The sequence below is a fragment of the Pteropus medius genome, unplaced genomic scaffold (assembly GCF_902729225.1).
Source record: "Pteropus medius unplaced genomic scaffold, Ma_sr-lr_union100, whole genome shotgun sequence".
NCBI classification, from domain to species: domain Eukaryota; kingdom Metazoa; phylum Chordata; class Mammalia; order Chiroptera; family Pteropodidae; genus Pteropus; species Pteropus medius.
The window spans coordinates 29,112,735-29,130,576 of record NW_024352787.1 but is presented as its reverse complement, the minus strand read 5'-3'; the positions used below and the strand labels follow the sequence as shown (position 1 = coordinate 29,130,576).

The 17,842-nt window shown below is 55.8% G+C and overlaps 2 protein-coding genes across 4 annotated transcripts; both read right to left on the bottom strand.

Annotated features, from left to right (window-relative positions):
- Positions 1 to 562: 562 nt before the first annotated feature.
- VGF (VGF nerve growth factor inducible) lies at positions 563 to 8,366 on the bottom strand. 3 transcript variants are annotated; one of them, XM_039849273.1, is made up of 2 exons: positions 8,025 to 8,366; positions 563 to 2,907 (listed from the first exon to the last, which is right to left on the bottom strand). In XM_039849273.1, exon 2 carries the CDS (start codon positions 2,885 to 2,887, stop codon positions 1,019 to 1,021), a length of 1,869 nt encoding a protein of 622 aa, XP_039705207.1. In that variant the 5' UTR covers positions 2,888 to 2,907; positions 8,025 to 8,366; the 3' UTR covers positions 563 to 1,018. The 3 variants fall into 3 exon arrangements, with proteins under 3 accessions (XP_039705207.1, XP_039705205.1, XP_039705206.1); XM_039849271.1 differs by lacking the exon at positions 8,025 to 8,366 and adding an exon at positions 3,394 to 3,618; XM_039849272.1 differs by lacking the exon at positions 8,025 to 8,366 and adding an exon at positions 3,027 to 3,284.
- Positions 8,367 to 9,892: 1,526 nt separating this feature from the next.
- On the bottom strand, positions 9,893 to 16,296 carry NAT16 (N-acetyltransferase 16 (putative)). The gene is given in 4 exon segments (XM_039849277.1): positions 9,893 to 10,652; positions 11,298 to 11,519; positions 12,201 to 12,588; positions 14,676 to 16,296. Coding segments are annotated over 4 exon segments (1,191 nt in total). The 5' UTR covers positions 14,687 to 16,296; the 3' UTR covers positions 9,893 to 10,082.
- Positions 16,297 to 17,842: the final 1,546 nt, after the last annotated feature.

The following is a 17,842-nucleotide window of genomic DNA, read 5'->3' as shown; positions in this document are numbered from 1 at the left end:
TGTCCTGTATTTTATCTGACACCCCTACCCCAAACAAATTCCCCTGAGCTGCCTTCATCCAGGAAGGAGAAATTTCTGGAGATCCGGTTTTACTTCCCTAAGGTTTCTTTGCGGAAGATGGTTCAGTACAACTTGAGAAGTGGCTAAAACCAGGATGTTTCTGTGGCTGCCAGCCTCCCTCCCCATATTTCTTGTGAAGTATGTAGGACCACGGAATTTAGGGAACAGATAAAGGCTGTGGGGAGCCACCAGCACTTTGTGTGGCCAGAATCACAGAAAGAAGAGCCTCCTTGGTGGCCCAGAGCTTTGGCTTATCTACTTTGCATCTCTCTGCCAGGCCCTGGGAAACCCTGATTTTAAACACCACCCCTAAGCTAAGTGGAATTTAGGGTTTCCTAATGGATGTGAGCCTATTCTACCCCGCAAATACAGTTTAAGGTGGTTTCGCCACTCAACCCTCACATTTAAGCAAGGGATGGGTACTGTGGCTGGCGTTTTCCTCACCGCCCCTTGGATAGGACCACACAGGCCCAAGGGGACGGGTGAATAACCGAGAACAAAGTCCTAATAAAATAGTCACTTTTATTTCTTAGCAAAACTATTTCCTCCGTGAGGGGTATTTACAACAGAGAAGGAAAAGAAGGGGTAGATTCACAGCGATAGGGAGAGAGTGTAGAGGCTTGTGGGAGGCCCAAAGGGCGGGAGACAGACACAACTGGAACTTTTTCCAGTTTCGGACGGGGATATCCCGAGAGAGACTAGGTGGGGACAGCGGGAGGGAACTCGCACAAACCACCGGCCCGCCTGGCTGGCCTCGGGACACCCGTGAGTAAGTCTGGGGAGTTCGGGCTTTGAACCCAAGAAGAGGTCTGACAGGTCCCGGCACAGCCCGACCGCCGGGCGGCAGGCGAGCGGGGGCGGAGCTGAGGCGGGGCAAGGGCGGGGACCCGACGCATGCAAACACCCGGAGGGGAGAGAAGCAACACGGAGGGGGATGGCGGCGGCGGGGCGGGGCTGGTCATGGGCGCCGGAGCAGCACGTGCTCGATGTAATTCTCCAGCTCTTCCTGCTCCTGCAGCCTGCGCTCCTCCGCTTCCGCCACCTCCTGTGCGCGCTGTGCCTGGGCCTCCCCGCCAGGATAGTGGCGCGAAGGCGGCAGGGCGTGATGGTAGTGGCGGCGGCGCGAGGCAGCAGGAGGCTGCAGGGTCCGCGGCCGGATGTAGTTGGGAAAAGGGTGGTAGGGCCCAGGGGGAAACACCTCGTCCTCCCTATCCCAGGGGGGGAGCACCTCGTTCCAGTCGGGCAGCTCATCTCTCGAGCAGGGGGGGAGGCGGGGAGGGGCGGGGACGGGGGGTGGGGCCTGTGGGGAGCGGACGTGAGTAGGGGCGGGGGCAACCCGTGGGGGTGGCACAGGCTCTGGAGGGGCGTTCTTCTTCCGCTTCCGCTTCTCCTCCACCTCCTCGATGATGCTGACCACGTCGTCCGCTGGCAGGTGGAGTTTGGTGGACAGCTCAATGAGGCTATCGATCGTCTGCGGATCCATCTCTTCATCGTCGTCCTCCTCCTCCCCGCCCTCTTCTACCCCCTCAGCCTCCTTCCGACGGTGGCCAGGCATCTCCTCCTGGGAGCGCTTGTCCTCGGCTCCAGCTTCCCCGTCTTCCTCCTCAGCGAAAAGTAGCGCGTTCTGCCGCGCCCTCTCCGCCTCCTCCGCCTCCGCCTCCGCCTCCGCCGCCTCTTCGTCCTCTTCCTCTACCCTCTCCTCCCCGCCGCGTCTCTCCTGCTCCGCCTCCTCTTCCTCCCTCTCGTTCTCTCGCTCCTCCTCCTCCTGCTGCAGCCCCCTACCCCCCAGGCCTCGCTGCCGTGCCCCGCCCTGCAGCAAATACTGGAGCAGTAGGTCGGAGGCGAGGTCAGCCAGCCGCTCTTCTTGAGCCGCGGCCTGCCGAGTGGCTTCCGCCTGCCGCCGCCCAGCCTCTACCTGTGCCAGCCCTTGCTGTAGAAGGCGCTCCCCCGCCTCGGAGCCGCTCAGGAGTGAGCTCTCTGGCCGGCGCGCCTTGGGGAAGGGGGCGCTCAGGCCTTGGTACGCCTTGGACAGGGGTGCTAATGCCTCACCTAGGTGTGTTTTGGGGGAAGGCACCTTTTCCCCGAACTGATTGGCTTCGGGAAGGGGGCCGCTCTCGGGTACATGAGCTTGGAACTGCGGAGGAACCGGGGGTGGCAGGGGCGCGCGCTCCGGCACACGCGCCTGGAACTCTCCCCAGGAAGCGCGCCATACGCGCTCTGGCCCGGGGCTCTCCAGGTTGACTCGGGTCAGCGTGTGAGTGCGAGTTTCCGTCTCTGCTGCTGCCGTCTCTTGCTGGCGCTTGGCACTGCTCGGACTGAAATCTCGCAGTTCCTGGAGCAGGGAAGCTAGCGCCTCGAGCTCCTCAGAGGGGTCGCTTGCCTCGGGACCATTCTCCTGAGTCTGATGACGAGGCGGAGCCGCGGGTGCTTGGTTCTCTGGCGCTGGGAGGCTGTGGGTCTGGCTGCGCACCGTCTCGGTCAACAGAGCTTCTGCTGCTTCTTCCGCTGGCCCCTGCTGAGAGCCGCCCGGCGCGGGTGGAGAGGCCGGGCGGTCGAGTGTCTGCAGCAGCACCGCGGCCAGCGCCCGGGGATCCACGCCCTGGAAAAGCTCTCCTTCGTCCTGCGGCTCTGAATTTCGAGTGGCTCGGATATCTGGGGCGCTACCATCCTTCTGCCGGGGCGCTAAGTCCCCAGCTACCGGCTCTTTATGCTCAGACCTGAGGGGAGGTGGCTGCGCCTCTGGGCGCCCCGGGGGCGCAGCTCCCAGCCCCTTAATCAGTAGAAGGAAGCAGAAGAGGGCAGAAGCTGGCAATCTGAGCGATTTCATGATCGAGAGACTGTCGGAGACTGTGAAAAATAGAAGGAGCAAAAGAAAGAATTTCTGTAAGAATTTTCCACTCATTCAATATTTTCTTCCTCCACCTTTAACCAGGAAATCTGGGCTTCCCTGATTCCCCTAATCTTACCCAGAAGAAGGACGTTTAGGAGCAAAGGAGGAAGATGTGCCGATCTCTGGAGTCGTATAAATGAGAAGATGCGCCAACCCCTGCACCCGCGGTGCCTTTCGCCCCCTTATCTGAGCCATCTCATTGCCAGCGCCCACGTACTAAGCAGCAAGAATAAGGGGGAAATCTCTGCTCCCTCCCCACAGGACTCCCCGGATGGTGCGTGGGCGACCAGCATCAAGAAAAAAGAGGCGACTTCCTCATTTACCAAGGACCCTTACGGGGGGCTCCCCGCTGTGTTTTCAACACCCCCATCTGGGAAGAGAGAAAACCCTCCCTCACGCCCACGGCTGCTTGGGGTTGTAGAGACAGACGAAGGCGTATTTACCAGTTTGAAGTGGAGAGGAGGGTCAAGGCGGGGTGGGGACAGGGGAAGGTCGGGACGCGTCCGCCTCGGCTCCGAGCTGTGGCTGGGATACGAGCGGCGGTCAAGGTCTGGCGTCCAGTGGGCTGGGCTCCGCGTAGTCCGCGCGGCTCCGGGAGGCTCGCTCGCTCCGGCTTCAGCACGCTGGACAGCGCCCGCGCCGCTGCCGGTTTATAAAGGGGAGCGCGCGGGGTCACGTGGGCTCTCCCCGCCCCACTGACGTCAATGTTCATTCATGGGGAAGCGGGCGGGCGCCTAGAGGCGGGAGGATCCCCAGCTATTGGAGGATGCGGTCCTCTCCCGGCCTGCGCCTGCGCACTTGGGCCCTTGGCTAGAGGGGCGTGCGCTAATAAGAGCACAGGGAAAATGAATGAATGAATGAATGAATGAAATGCCGAGTCGGGGGATGTTGGGGGCTATGAATGAATGAAGGAGGGACGAGGAGAAATGAATGAATGAATGAATGGGAGAATGAATGGAAAGGTGGATGCAGAGGTGCTGGAAGGCAGGAGCATGGGTTACAGAGCAACTTGCAGCGGTGGGAGCCCATGTCGCGGAACGGAATAGGATGGGGACACTCCCAGGTCTGACTGGGCACCAGTAGGAGATCCATACTGGGGCGGGGGAGATAAGAATTCCAAAATCGTAGAGGAAGGGGCAGGCTCCCCATCTCCCGACCTCATGGTCCATGGGGAACACGCCCAAGGACGGCATGAACCTGAGAAAAGAGGGATGGATCTGCGCTCCTGCAGGCGCTGTCCGCGGATCCGCGGTGCGGGGTGCCGGCCCTGGGCCAGGGCAGATGGGTGCATCTTGCGGTTTTGGGAATCCCACCGAAAAGGATCTAAGTCGGAAGAGAAAGGGGAAAGACAGGATGTGTGTGCCTCTGTGTCTTATCTGTTCACGGTCGGTGCATGTCTGAAGAAAAAGGTGTGTCTGTCCTTCTGTCCAGCTGACTGTAGCGTATGTTGGCGCCTCTGCTGTGCCCCTTTTCAGCCCACCTCTCCCCACCCTCCTTCTGCTTCTTTTCCTCCCGTTGCTTTCCCCCTAAAGGACGTTTGGAGGGCAAGAGCAGACCAGGTGGGGAGGGGGTTGCGCAGGTGGGGGGGTGACTCAACTCTAGCTCTTTCCATCGCTTAAAGGGAAGATTTAAAAGGGATGCGGGGCGAGGGGCGTGCAACGTCAGAAATCGCCCCTTATTGCCACCAGACCCCTCGTCCGTATCTCCTGCCAGAGGGGTTGGGGCACTGGAGTTTAGACAACTGAGGTTCCGGGAGTGGGGGCAATGACACTGGGTGCTGAAAGAATCCATCCAGCAACGGGTGGTCCCAGTGAAGGGAGAGCCAGCAAATGGGCGGGGAGTGGGAGGACAGAGAAATATAGAGGCAGGGGGAGTAGGGAGAGAACCAAAGGCAGCCCTGCAGAGAAAGAAGGGGAGAGGAGAGAGGGGGTCTGCGGTGCAGACAGAGCTGTGCGGGGGCGTGGGCAGAGAAAGGGGGGAGTGACAATGACACACACCAGACACACAAGAACTGCAGACACAGGGGTGCCCATGGACACACACGGGGCACCGGTGCCCTAAGACTCTGGAAACCAGGATCAGGGTTGACTGTCAGGGGCTCAGAGACTCAGAGCCAGTGCTCAACCCCCTCCTCATCTCTTCCTAGCACTGACCCTCATTTTCCTCTAATACACACACTCACTCACTCACTCACTCACTCACGTGTTTTCCCTCTATAGCCAACAGTAGCTTCTCGGTTCCATCAGTGGCTCGACTTTCCCAGAAGAAAGCCCATCAGCTCTGCGGGGAAAAAGGTGGGGAGGAGTAGAGAGAGGAAAGAGAGAAGAGAAGGCGACAGGAGAGGGAGGAAGGAAGGAAAGAATCTGGAACAGGTAGAAGGAACAGGCTGAAGGAGAAAAAATACAAATAGCCAAGGTGACTGTGGAGATGCCAAGGGAAGGAGGCGGGGAGCAGACCCCACAGACAACATTCTAGGACCTCCCCCCTGCCCCTGTGGGCTCCCTTCCTTCCTCTTCCTTCCTCTTCTCATCTCCCTTTTATCTTTCCAGCCTAGTTACTGAGAGCAGTGGAATGGGGAGGGGGTCACGTTACCTTCCTGAGGAGGATGAATCAGAGAGAGATGGCTCAGACATCTGGAGAGGGGGAGGGGATGCCATCCAAGAGAGAAGGAAGGAGAGAAGGAGTAAGAGGGGAGACTGAGAGGCTGATGGGGCTAAGAGACCGAGTGTGAGATGAGGGGAGACAGGCACGTAGAGAAACTGTCCTTGCGGGCTTATGTATGTGCACAGGACCTATGTGAGCATGTACATATGTATGTGTACAGAAATTAATAAAACATGGGAGGAAAGAAAAAGAAAGGGAATTGGGGAACCAATTGTGTATTTAATCAGAGAGTGGATGGGCATGGTAGTGTTCCAACTTAAATATATAGTCTTTTCCAATCTGCGTGTCTGTGTGTTTGCCTGTTTCCAGGTATCTGTGTATAAATGTGTGTGCGTTCTAATCCTTTCTGAGTGCCCATATAACAGTGCAGTTAAGAGTCTGCATGTATCCAGTCTGGGCATCTGCTGGTATCTGAAAAGTGTGCCTGGCTTGGTGTGTCAATAATGTGTGCATGGGTGGGTGTACACATGTCTTTATGCGTTTCTCTGGGTCCTTCCATGCCTGTTGGTATATGTTAAAAGTTACGTGGATTTCTATGTGCCTTTGATCTTTCCTGCCCCTCCCCCACAAGCATTCTTTTTCTCTAGATTTCTATGCCATGAAGCCTCAGTATCCAAGCCACTCATCTACAGCCCCTAAGTTCAGGTCTTTGCCCCTTGTTTTCAGAGTGTTTCTCCCTTTCTCCATTCTTCCCCTACTCCCCACTCTTTTCTTTCTCCATTCTGGTCCAGCAGCCTAGGGGAGCGTCTCAGAAATTGACATCTCAAGAAACTAAGTCATCATGGGTGGGGGAGGGAGCAGCAAAGTGGAAGCCCCTGGCAGGAACAGCAATAGGCTTGGTGACTCCACAGTCTGGACACACACACACACACACAGTCTGCATGGTCTCTGAATCTCTGGGTCTGTTCTGCCTCCCTCCTTTCCAGTTCCCTACTTGGGTCAGTTTATTCACACACACTCTACCTCTTGAAGATGTGCTGTGCCCTTCATATCCTGCTACCTCTAGGGGCTTCTGAAAAAAAAGTTGGTCAGGTTCCTGGGGATGGGGAGAGAAGAAGATGGCAGGAAAGAAAGAGAAATGGAGAGACAGAGCTGGAAAAGGCAAAGCTGAGATGGGGACCTCAAGAACACTCCCGATGTTTGCTCTGAGTTGTTTATATAAATCTATCTCTCTTTGTTTCTGAATCTCCCATACTCTCCAGTAGGGTAGGAGGAGAAGATGGGGTCCAGCAGTGTAGTGATCCAAGCTGAAGATTTGGAAAACCAGGGGAGGGGGCAGAGCATTGGGTCTTTTCCCTGAGAAAGTTTGGGAAAGAAAGAGAAAGCAGAGGCTTGGGGCCCCCCTGCAGCTCGCCATCCACCCCTTTCCTCCCTTCCCCCCAACCAGTGACTCACCTCTGCAGTTTTTCATTACGTCAGCCTTGGGTGTGGGGGACAGGCAGGGAAGGAGCATTTTATGAGAGGGGCAGGGGTCTCCACTTTGAATTGAAAGAAGGTGCTGAGGGCCTCTCTAAAAAAGACCCCATTGGAAAGCCTTATTGCTCTATTCCCAGCTCACTCCAGTTCAGTAGGATAGGGAGACCTGGGAAGGGGACTGGGATAGGGCTGGGGGCCACTGGTGTGTCTGGCAATTGTAAGTAATAGGAACAGGGTGCTCACCCTGATTTTCAGTCCCTTGGTCCCATCCCCTCATACTCCCACCCACTCTTGGGTGGGGGAGGGGATAGCTGGGGAGGGCAAAACCGCAGAGATGAGTCACAGAGAGAGGGAGAGACAGAGATGAGGAGAGATACAAAGAGAGACTGCTACAGGAGAGACCGAGAAAGGAACACACACACACATAGCGCGTGAGCACGCTATGAAGGTGGTATCCACAAACCAACAAGAGAATGGAAATTTTTTACTTCCATAATCCTGAACTAGTCTCCTCCAACATCCACCTGTCACACACACAACACACTATAACTCAGAGTGACACTGATATTCTGAGGCACACCCATTTTCACAGACACAATGTCACATCTAGCCCAACAGGGTCACCCAGAACCATGCTGAAGATGTGACTAGGGTAGTGGAAATTTGCGTTGTGAGTCCTCATTCCTTTTACATAGGATGTTGGAAAGGGGGTAAAAACCCAGAAGAAATGTGACTTCAAAAATCCAAGACGCGGATCAGGGACTCAGAGGCTACGCCTTGCACACACGACGACACACACACGTTCTCCTGCCTCCCCATCCACACACACATAGCAACATATCAAGCATCGTCCTCATCAAAAAGACACTTGGAGTACCTGATTCTGGGGTACACCAGCCATGTTGTTCCGAACACATCCCACCTAGACACCCCCTGACTCGTACACACATGTACGGAAACGCAGACACACAAAGACGCCCATGGACGCACTCACATGGACAGAAACCACCTTGCGCTGCCTCGCCGGCGTCCGCACACGTCCTGGCGCCCCCGCGTGCTTTTTTTCGGGATTGCAGTCTCTGCTGCTCTGGAGCTCGGCTCCCGCAGGGCGGCGCCCAGGCTACCTCCACCTCCGCCCCCTTCTGAGCAGCGCCCACCCAGGAACCCGGAAGGCGAGCGCGCTGGCCTCGAGAGAGTCGAGAGTGGATCACAGGGCTGAGGGAGGCTGGTCCTGGATGCCAAGGGGAACTTGGTGGGAAGAGCCCATAGAATTTGGACAGCAGCTTACTCTCAGGTCCAGGGGAAAGGGAGACTGGGACCTCGTCCAGGCGCCGCGCTGCTGCCCGCCTCGGTTCTGAGCAATCGCTTCTTTCTGCTGGTTGGCAGGGGTGGGGGTGGGAGCGCGCAAGGGCCAGCAGCCTTCTCAGCTCCCTTCAAGGAAGTCATTAGCCCCATTGCCACAGGGCTTAGAGATCCTCTGTAATACAGGCTGCTGGGGAAGGGGGGAGGATAATGCGTCTCATGCCTCCCCACTGAGAACTGAGACCGACACAGAGTAGGCTTAAGGTCCGTTTTATTGTAAGACAACCATCATTGAATTGACAAGGAGAGTGGCAAAATGGCCAAGCACTGGAGGCAGCAGAGGCAGAGCAGCACATCGGCAAAGCTGGGGTCAGTGGTGAAGCAGCAGCGGTCCCCTTTGCCTGTCTTCCACCTCCTGGCTCCTTCCTCTGCCCGCATCTTGGACTCTATCCCCAGAGAACCCTGTGCTTGCTGTCAAAGAATCCTTAGCAACTGCCCATTGTCCAACAAGAAGTTCAAGCTACAACTGTCACACTGCGTGAGGTTCTGAGGCATGCTTTGGTCTCGGGACACCTGGGTTTTAGTCCTGTGAGGTACCCAGCTACTGTATGACTGGGAAGTCATTTTGATTTTTCTGAGCCTCTGTTTCCTCCCTCTGTGGTGGAAGTGAAGATCCAGTGTAGGAGATAGCTCTGGGCAAATGCAGCTGTTACTACTTGCATTTAAATAGACTGTCAGAATCCAAAAGGCATAAGGGAACCAGAAGAAGAGTGTCCAGAAATATCTGGAGGTGGGGATTCACCAGAAGGCAGCCAGCCTGGTTAGAATCAGGAAACAGCCCCACACGGGTTGAAGGAGCTACCTTCCACTACACCAAACTCTCTAGCCCGAACCCTCTGGTTCATGCCACCCTTTTGGGGGAATTGGGAAGGGGCCTGCGAAACAGCAACATCTGCAGATTTAGAGGAAACCACAGTCAGAGGGGGCAGGCTCAGAAAGGTTGCATCACCAGAGTGTAAATGGAGGGCCAAAATAGGGGGCATTATAAATCTGTTTCATTTACAGGGTCTCTCTCTGTATTTGACACAGGGCAGGTGATGAAGAGGTCATGGGGAAGAGAAATAGTGAGGCAGAAAGATGGGCAATGAGTAGCTAAGTGTCTGGGAGGTCTAGGGAGGCGGTGGATTGGGGGACAGAGAGGAGGGAGAGGACGCTGATCTAGAGTCACAGGAGGCTGAGACCGCAGCGAGGAGGGGAGCATGGGGCAAGCTCCCAGGGCTTGAGAAAGAACAGGAGGAAAAAAAGTAATACGTATTGAGCAGCTGTGCTCCTGACCAGGTGCTGGGCATTGCTCACACTTCTGCCCGTTTCTACCCGCGAGGAGGCAGAAGGGAGAAGCAAGAAAGGGCAACGGATAGGGAAAGTCTCTGAAGCCTGTGCAAGAACCAGTTCTTTGGCCGTGTGTGCGTGTGTGTGTGTGTGCGTGTGTGTGACCGACCGACCGGTTCTTTGGCTGGAAAAAGGAAAGAGCGGACAATAGCAACAAAGGCTGCTCCCCCGGCATTCAGGGGCGCTAGAAACAGATGGTAAAGTAGTAAGGGGAAAAGGGAAGGATCGGCTTCGGGTAAGGGTAAGTGGCAGGATAGAGGGCGGGGGACCCGGTGGAGTTTGCAAATAGGGGCGGGGCTTTCTGGGGACCTGGGGAAGGGGGCGGGCCTAAAGTGCGACTTTCTCCTCGATAGTAGAGGCCTCAGATGTCGGACTCCAGCAGGTACTGTTCAGTGTAACCCTTGACCAGCTCGAGCCCCAAGCCGGCCTGGAAGAAATCAGCCAGCTGTGACCATAATTGGGGCGCCAGGAAGATCTGGCACATGACGTTGAGGCCGGTGAGACGCGAGGCCTGGCGCTGCAGGTGCCATAGAAGCTGGCTTTGCACCTGCGCGCTGTCGCAGCCGAAGGCGTCGATGTTGAGGTAGCGTCAAGTGCCGTCGCCGCCATGCGGGATGGGGAAGGGGCGCGTGCACAGCGTGAGAACGCGCGGGCGCGCGCGACTGTCCAAGAGCCACTCTATGTCTTTGGCCGCCAGCAGACGCAGGTTGCTCTCGCTCGGCTGGTAGGGCTGCCAGTCTTGGATGATGGTCCCTCCCGGAAGCACGTCGCGCTGCACGGAAGGTGACAGCAAGAGGCGTGCCACGTCGCCGCCAGCCTCCGACAGGACCTTGGTGGGCAGCGGCGAGAAGGTGCCGGAGGTCCGCAGCGCCGCCAGCCGCGCGCCCAGCCTGGCAAGCAGCGCCGACGCGTTGAATCGAACCCAAAGGACCTGTGGGGGGCGCGAGTGAGCACGAGGATGGTGGCGGGAAGGCTGGCGAGCCTGGTGCCTCAAGGCATCTTCACTCTCACATTCACACCCACGGGCTTTCACTTGGGCCCCACAGGACAGATAGTGCAGGACCGGATGGAGTGTGATATGTGAAAGCCTGAGTCCCCGAGAGCAGCATGAAGGAACTGGGGAGCAAAGCTTCGGAATAGGAAAAGCTGGTTAGTGTGGAGTAGCAAGGAATTGGGGATGCAGGACCCTACATCTCCAAGGGAAGTAGAAGGGAGGGAAGTGGATGAGTTGGTTGGATGAGGAGGAGGAGAAAGGACGAAGACTCAGATTAACATGTTTGGGTCCTTAAAGAGAGACAGAATCGGTGTAGGGGAGGCAGCATCACGTAAGTCTCACCTCCTGGGCTCTCCAGCCTCCTGGAGTAAGGACTGAGGGTTTGACACCTAGGAGTCAGGAGTTGCTTGACTTCCCTTGGGCAAAGGGCTGGGTAAGGACAGAAGTCCCTGGGCAGGGATCATGGGCGCCCCCACTCGGTAGAGCCGTAAGAGAAAGAAAATCAGTGACTGGGGCTGGGGGAGTACGCCCGGAGGCCCCAGGAGAGAGGCCCGGCCATCTGAGGCCCCTTGTCCTTCTCACCTGCTTGGTGACTAGGCGGTATTTCTTCAGCTCACAGGGGCCCAGCTGGTCATCCCAGGTGAGCCGTACCACCTTGACCCCTGGGTACTGTCGCTTGACCAGCTGCGAGCAGAAGCGCTGCAGCAGCCCGGCCACGCCCTTGCCGCGCTCCCAGGGCGCCACGCACGGCCCCTACACCAGCGCCGTCTCCCGGGCATCAATCACGTGCACCAGCACGATCAGCTGACCGAGGCCGTTAGGGGGCCCCTTGACTCTGCCCATTTCGACTCACAGGGCTTGCCTCTTCCCACACGCTAAGCGCTCCTTCGTCACCACCCTAGGCAGGACCTGGGGCCTGCCCAGGGAGCTCTCTTCGGCACTTGGGTCTCATATTCCAGAGCTTGCTGAACGGTCATTCGCCGGGGTCACTTCCACCTCTTGAGATGCTGCAGCTCTGCGAGCACCAAGTCCTCGATCGCTCGCCACGCCACCTTTCTCTTAGCCCCTCCCCAGAGCCTATCTCTGACCTGATCCTGCTCACCATATCCAGGCCCTCTTTGTGGGGGAATTCAGTTCACTCAGGGGTCCTGGCCCACCTCCAGCCTACCCCTACTTACCTGCTCCCCTCTTTTTGTGCTCCTGCCCCCAGAAACTCCTTAAACAAATCCTGAAATACCGAAGCTCTCACCAGTCCCTCCAGTTCCTCTGCTCTTCTGAGTTCTACAAGTCCCTCAACCCACCCTCACTGCCTGGGCCTCTGGGTCTGCATGCTCTACTCTTTGGTTCCAAAGCCAACTCTATATCCTCAGCAATCTGACTAGGGCTGGAAGAGAGAGGCTCGCTTCCTCTCCTTCCTACGATCCAGAGACCCAAATGCGCCTTTACCTCCTTTTCACCTGGGCCCCGCCCCTCGGTTCTCACCACTCCTCCGTTGCGCTTGGCCAGCACCACAGTGCGGTTGGGATCCCGGAGCCAGCTGTGGTAGCGGCTAGGAAGGTAGTCAAGACCACTGTAGATGTCCCGGAAGATAGCCAATACCTCCTCAAACTCCTGTTCTGTGGCCACCACGAAGACCAATGCCTCGTCCTCAGGCCTAGATCCAGACCTGGGTGCGGCCCCCAAGGACTCGGCCTTGGCCTCAGGCCCTGACTCGGCCCCCAGGAGTTTGTCCTCAGTCTCAAGCCCTGAACCAGACTTGGATTTGGCTCCGGCTTCCTGTGGCCACCATGGCTCAGAATCTGGCTGAGCCTCTTTTTCGGCCTTAGGGACCTCTGAGGTGGCTATACCACAGCCAGCTTCCAGCTTCATTACCCTGCAGAAAAGAAAGAACCCAGCACTGAGGTCAGAGCCTACTGTTTACACATCTGGCCCCATTCACAAAAAGTCCCCACAACCCCTTCTTACACAAACACTGCTTCTCTTCTGCTGTCCACTCAGATCCTGGGAATAGAAGGACTCCAGCTCCCCATCTCCCACCAGCTCTCAGAGCTCCCAATCCTACCCTGCTCTACCCTACTGGGATGCTGCTCAACACACAAACTCGGGACTCCCTCCATCCCCAGTCAGCCGAAGGACTCAAAGGAAACAAGGGGTGTCTATGTATGGGGGGTAAATAATGGAGGGACATCCACCTCTCTGCAAGAACGTGAGAATGGAATTCTCATCACCTCCACTCCCCATACAGCAGGGTTTCCAGGGAAAGTAGAGGGGTCAACTCCCTTATTCTTTCCTGCCATTGTCACTTATCATCCCAGGGCAAAGGGAGGGTGATGTAGACCTCAGATCTCCTTCATATTGCTTCCCCAGTGCCCTCCACCTCTGACACACATATTCAAACAAAAGACAAAGGAGTGGACAGATGGATGACTCTATTAGATAATTTCAAGCCAACCCTCCCAGGCTCATCAAAATAGCCCTTTCCTTCCTCAAGTCTGTTTCTTTCTTCTTAGGGAAACTTGGGCTTATTACAGGGCTGGGCGATCACTTTGAAAGGGGTTCTGTTGGAGCTCCAGCAAACAAAATGTCCACCAAAACCACCCATGTCCCCTTCCCATTTTCCTCTCCTCCAAAGATGAAGCTTCTCCTCTTCTCCCTCCTTTTCCTCCTTCTTTCAAAATTTGTTCCTGTAATCCTTGCCCTATCTCCCACACAGGACTTTCTCTGCCCGTTCCATTTCTCAAAGTCTCTTTTTTTTAAGTCAATCCCCTGTGGATCTGTTACCTCTTTGGCTTCTGGTTTTTCTCTTTTCCCTAATGAGATACAGGGCCAAAGAGAAAGCCCCTCCCCAAGTCCTGATGACTCCTTATTTCCAGACCTCCCTCTTCCAGATCAACCAAATCAACCAATTAAATTCCACTCCTCTCTCTTTCAGCCAATTATAATTCTCCCTTCACATAACCTACATTAAGCCTCATTAACCAACATCCCCGGGAACACACATACTAAATAGTTTGTGGAGGGTGATATTGGCTTGGTTGGATTTTTCTTTTTTGACAAGAACATGACTTAGGCTTGGGAGGGGCACCAAGGGGGTAGTTTAGGGATGATTTTACCTTCCATACCATAAACATAGCCTACGTAAAAACAGTGTTTGTTGTACAAACAAGCTTCTAAGCACGGGCACCATCTTCCTCATTCTTTTTAATCTGATACCCATGCCTAAGGCTCTCCCAGTTAAGCCAGGGTAAGATAAGACAGCTGGGGCCAGTATCATCAGAGGCACAGGCTCAGAGGATCTTAGAGCCCCTATTAAGGCCATTGGAGACCACCAAGTTCAACCCTTTCACAGTAAAGAAATCAAGAACCAAATATGTAAGAGGGAAGAGGGGTATTAGATTTAGTGGGGTGATCGCTTTGTGAGTTATGTGGATCTCTGATCACTATACAAATGAAACTAGTACATTATTGTATGCCAACTGTAATTGAAAAAAAAATTCATTGAATTGTATAATATAAATACAAGTAACTAATTGTCTATTATATTTCAATAAAGCTGAGGGGGCGGGGGGAAGAAATCAAGGCCTGAGACAGATAAGATCTTGCCTAAGGAGACTCAGCTTGGGCAGGGCAAGGCTAAAAGTTAAGTTTTCCTGGCTCCCAGGCCAGTGGGGGAGACCTATTTTTGGTGTATCTGGATCTCCAAACCCAGCCTGAAGAGCAAGGGTAGAAATTACTGAGTCCTTGGCAGGAGTCAGAGGTTCCAAGAGCTAAGGGCTGAACTGACTCAGAACCAGAGATGGGATTTCAGGAGGAACCTCCACTGCCCTCACCCCACTGTCAGCAATTTCTAGGCCAATAACAAGCTCAAGCATCAGATTTCTTGCTCCAGGAGATGATGACAGGTCCTAGAGATGAGCAGGTTAACTTGTGGCTCCTATCTGTATCTCCAGGCAACCTTACCAGCTGTTCATGGGTCCGTGGAAAATACAAGCTCGTAGTTCGATGGTAACTCCAACAATTCTCCACTGCCTACCAAAGGGGGCAGAATATTTGCAAATTGTAGACTGGAACACATACAGCTAATCTAAGACATTAGGCTCTTGTTTCCCCCCACCCCCTTGCTTTTAAGATGGGGAGACTATTTCTAATGGTATCTCTACAACATCTCAGATAAGGTTGTTCGTAAGGGGAGGGGGAGTTCCCAGGGTCACAGGGAAGAAGGAAGAGGTTGCTACTTCATCCCCCATTTTTTCTTCTCAGGCACTCCTCTACTCCTGTTCCCCTTTTTGGGGACACAAAGGTTCCAAAGTCCTTAAACCTTGGGGGAGGTAAGTGCTGGGAACAAAGTAGGTCTGGGGTTTCAGGCCAAGCCAAAGCTACCGGCCAGTCCTCCAACTCTTGCTGCACACTCTGATCACTCCCCACTCTCCAGTGTGACGACCTCCAACCTGGCTCTTTGAACTATAACTTCCATAAAGTGTCTAGGCAGAAGCAGCCTTGTGCCTCCAGGGCACTGTGGGAAATGTAGTTCAGGCATCTCCTGGAAGAGATGTAGCTCCAGGAAGAGGGGCAGCATTTCCCTTGCCATCTATATCCCTACATCCTTGTATTCGTTCTTTCAATCTCTTCAATATGAATGATCACTCTAGGGAGAGGGGAATGGTTGGAGTCATTGCTGGGCATACTGGGAGCCCACACCACCCCCACCTCCACTGTACCCCGCACACCTGAAACACTGATGCCCTTGAGGTCCCAGTTTTTCCGAGCTGGAAGAGGGAGGAGAGGGAGCAGAGAGGCGGGGACAAAGAGACGGCAGCTACACAAAGCGCCCAAAGAAGAGAGCAAAGACAAGAAAGGAGGCAGAAAGGAGACAAAGGCCGATAGGGAGATTCCCAGCGGGAGACGATGGGAGAGGGGAGCGCGGGAAGGCACGGATACTGAATTACAGACATGACATCTTGTGACTTCGGGCTCAGCTGATGCCAATGAAGTCCCACCACTGCACACCCTCCCCAGGGAGACCATAAATAGAAAGCGGCGTGACACACCCCCTTCTCCCCGAGTATTTGGTAAGGGAAGGGGTCAAGGCAAGGAGAAAGCCAGAAAAGAGGCTGGAAGACAACAGAGATCTCGAAAAGAGAGGTAGTAGGGGAGACAAGATGAAGTGGGGCAGAGCAAAGGGAGGAGGAAGACAGACCAAGGTGGCGGGGTGGGGAGGAAGGAGAGTGCCCCAGAGAACCACAGCCATGGAAGACGAAGACTGTACTGGAGGGTCTTCCCTCAGCTCCCTTCCCGAAGTGGGAGTGGGGGAAGCAGGCGGGAGGGAGATTCCGAAGGAAGCTGTCTAATTTGGCAGGGGTTCCCCTAGGCACCAGGTCCTGGGGACAAGTGGGAGCGAAATGGCGACGGGGTGGAGGAGGGATGATGGAAGAGCGTATCTGAACACGCGAGGCGAAGTCACGGTCTGTAATCTAGGTCACGGGACTAGGAAGGGGTTTGGCCGTAGGGGGCGCGGCGGCTTTCTTCCCCCGGTGGGCTCTGCTGTCCCCATTCCGCGGCGGAGGAGCACGCCAGTCCCCAGCCCCCACTCCTCGCAGTCCCCCTACCTCGCCGGGGTCCGAACTGGGGCCGGGATGCTGAGAAGCGGAGCGGGGCGGCAGCGCAGACAGTAAACAGTGCCGAGAAGGGGTTACTTCGGAGCCCCGAGGGTCAAATTCGGGTGACGCGCGGGGACCGCACCGGTCCAGACTCGGAGTTTGAACGTGAAAGTGGAATCTGCGTGGCTGCTCAGTGAGGCCCGCGGGCTCCGGCGCCCAGCGGTTCGGGGTTCAGGCGGTGCGTGTGGCTCCCGCGGCGACGCTCGGCTCAACCCAGGCGTGCGACTCGGAGGGGCGGAGACCCCAGCGACGCGAAGGAAACCTGGCACGGATTTGGAGCGGACTCGTGTCCGGCTGGGGGCTGGAGAGGGCGGAGGGGGCTAGGGCGGGGGGCGCGGTGTTGGTGAAGACGAGCAGTTGCCCGGGTGGTGCGGTTCTGGCGGGCGGCGCAGCTGGGTGGCCCAGTCTAGCGGGCGAGACTCCGCCCCCTGTCCCTGCGTGGGAGGGGCACAGAGGGTCTGGAAGTGTTGAGTTTTGGTGGAGAGGCTGATGCCGGCTTAGTTATCGCCCCATGCCCCCAGCACTTCTATGCTCGGTCTGGGAGTACCGCCCCGCCCCCCTCAAGCCATCCCCCCTTAAACGTAATCTCCTATCTTCATCCTCTCGCGGACAAGTAAGTATGAGGCTAGAAACCGACGCGGAGCCGATGGCCCTGGGGACCCGATCGGAGAAACTGAGAGGAAATTGGAACCCCGTGAATATCGGGAAGCGAAGAGACACAAAGAGACAGAAGCTGAGAGGCTGAAAGGAGCGGAGTGAGACCGAGCCGGGTCAGACTGCCACCATTTCCCAGGGTCGCAGAGCCGCCTACTGCCTGGGGTGCACAGGCCAGCTCAGCTCCCACTCAGCCGCTCGTTTCTCACAGGCCGTCAGGCAGCAAGGCCCCCTTCAGGGCAGCGCGCAGAAAGACTTCCAGGTACACCAGTGTACACCAGGTACAAGCACACAGACCTCTGCACACATACAAGCGCTGTAGATCTTCGCACAGGGGACTCCACACTCCGTGCGGACCCGGGTGGGAACCCGTGAATATCGGGAAGCGAAGAGACACAAGCGAAGAGGAAGGGTGGGAGGAAAAGCAAAATGTGGACCCGGAATCCAAGTGCGTGAGCACTGCCCCTGATACTCTAATAAGCTGGTGGCCCCGGCCTCTTAACTCCTGAGGGCTTCCCCAGCCCCACCACATAAAGTGAGATAAATACACCCACAATTCAACCCTGTAAAGAGCCAGGAAAGTAATGCGTGTGAAAGGCCTTTAGAAACTGTAAAGCACTGCAGGGAATATTAAGGTCTGCTGAGGATGGGACCCTTCCCTGTCTTCTTTCCAGAGCCTGTTCAGAATTCATGCTCCCCACTTCCCACCAAATTTGATTCCTCACCTATCTCATTCCATTTCTATACTTTCCAAGGTGATAACTTTATAACCTGGTAAACTGATCCCATTGGTTGTGCTAATGTGATAAAATGAAG

Excerpts from the sequence above, each read along its gene's own strand:
- VGF (XM_039849273.1), bottom strand. The coding sequence starts at position 2,887 with ATGAAATCGCTCAGATTGCCAGCTTCTGCCCTCTTCTGCTTCCTTCTA.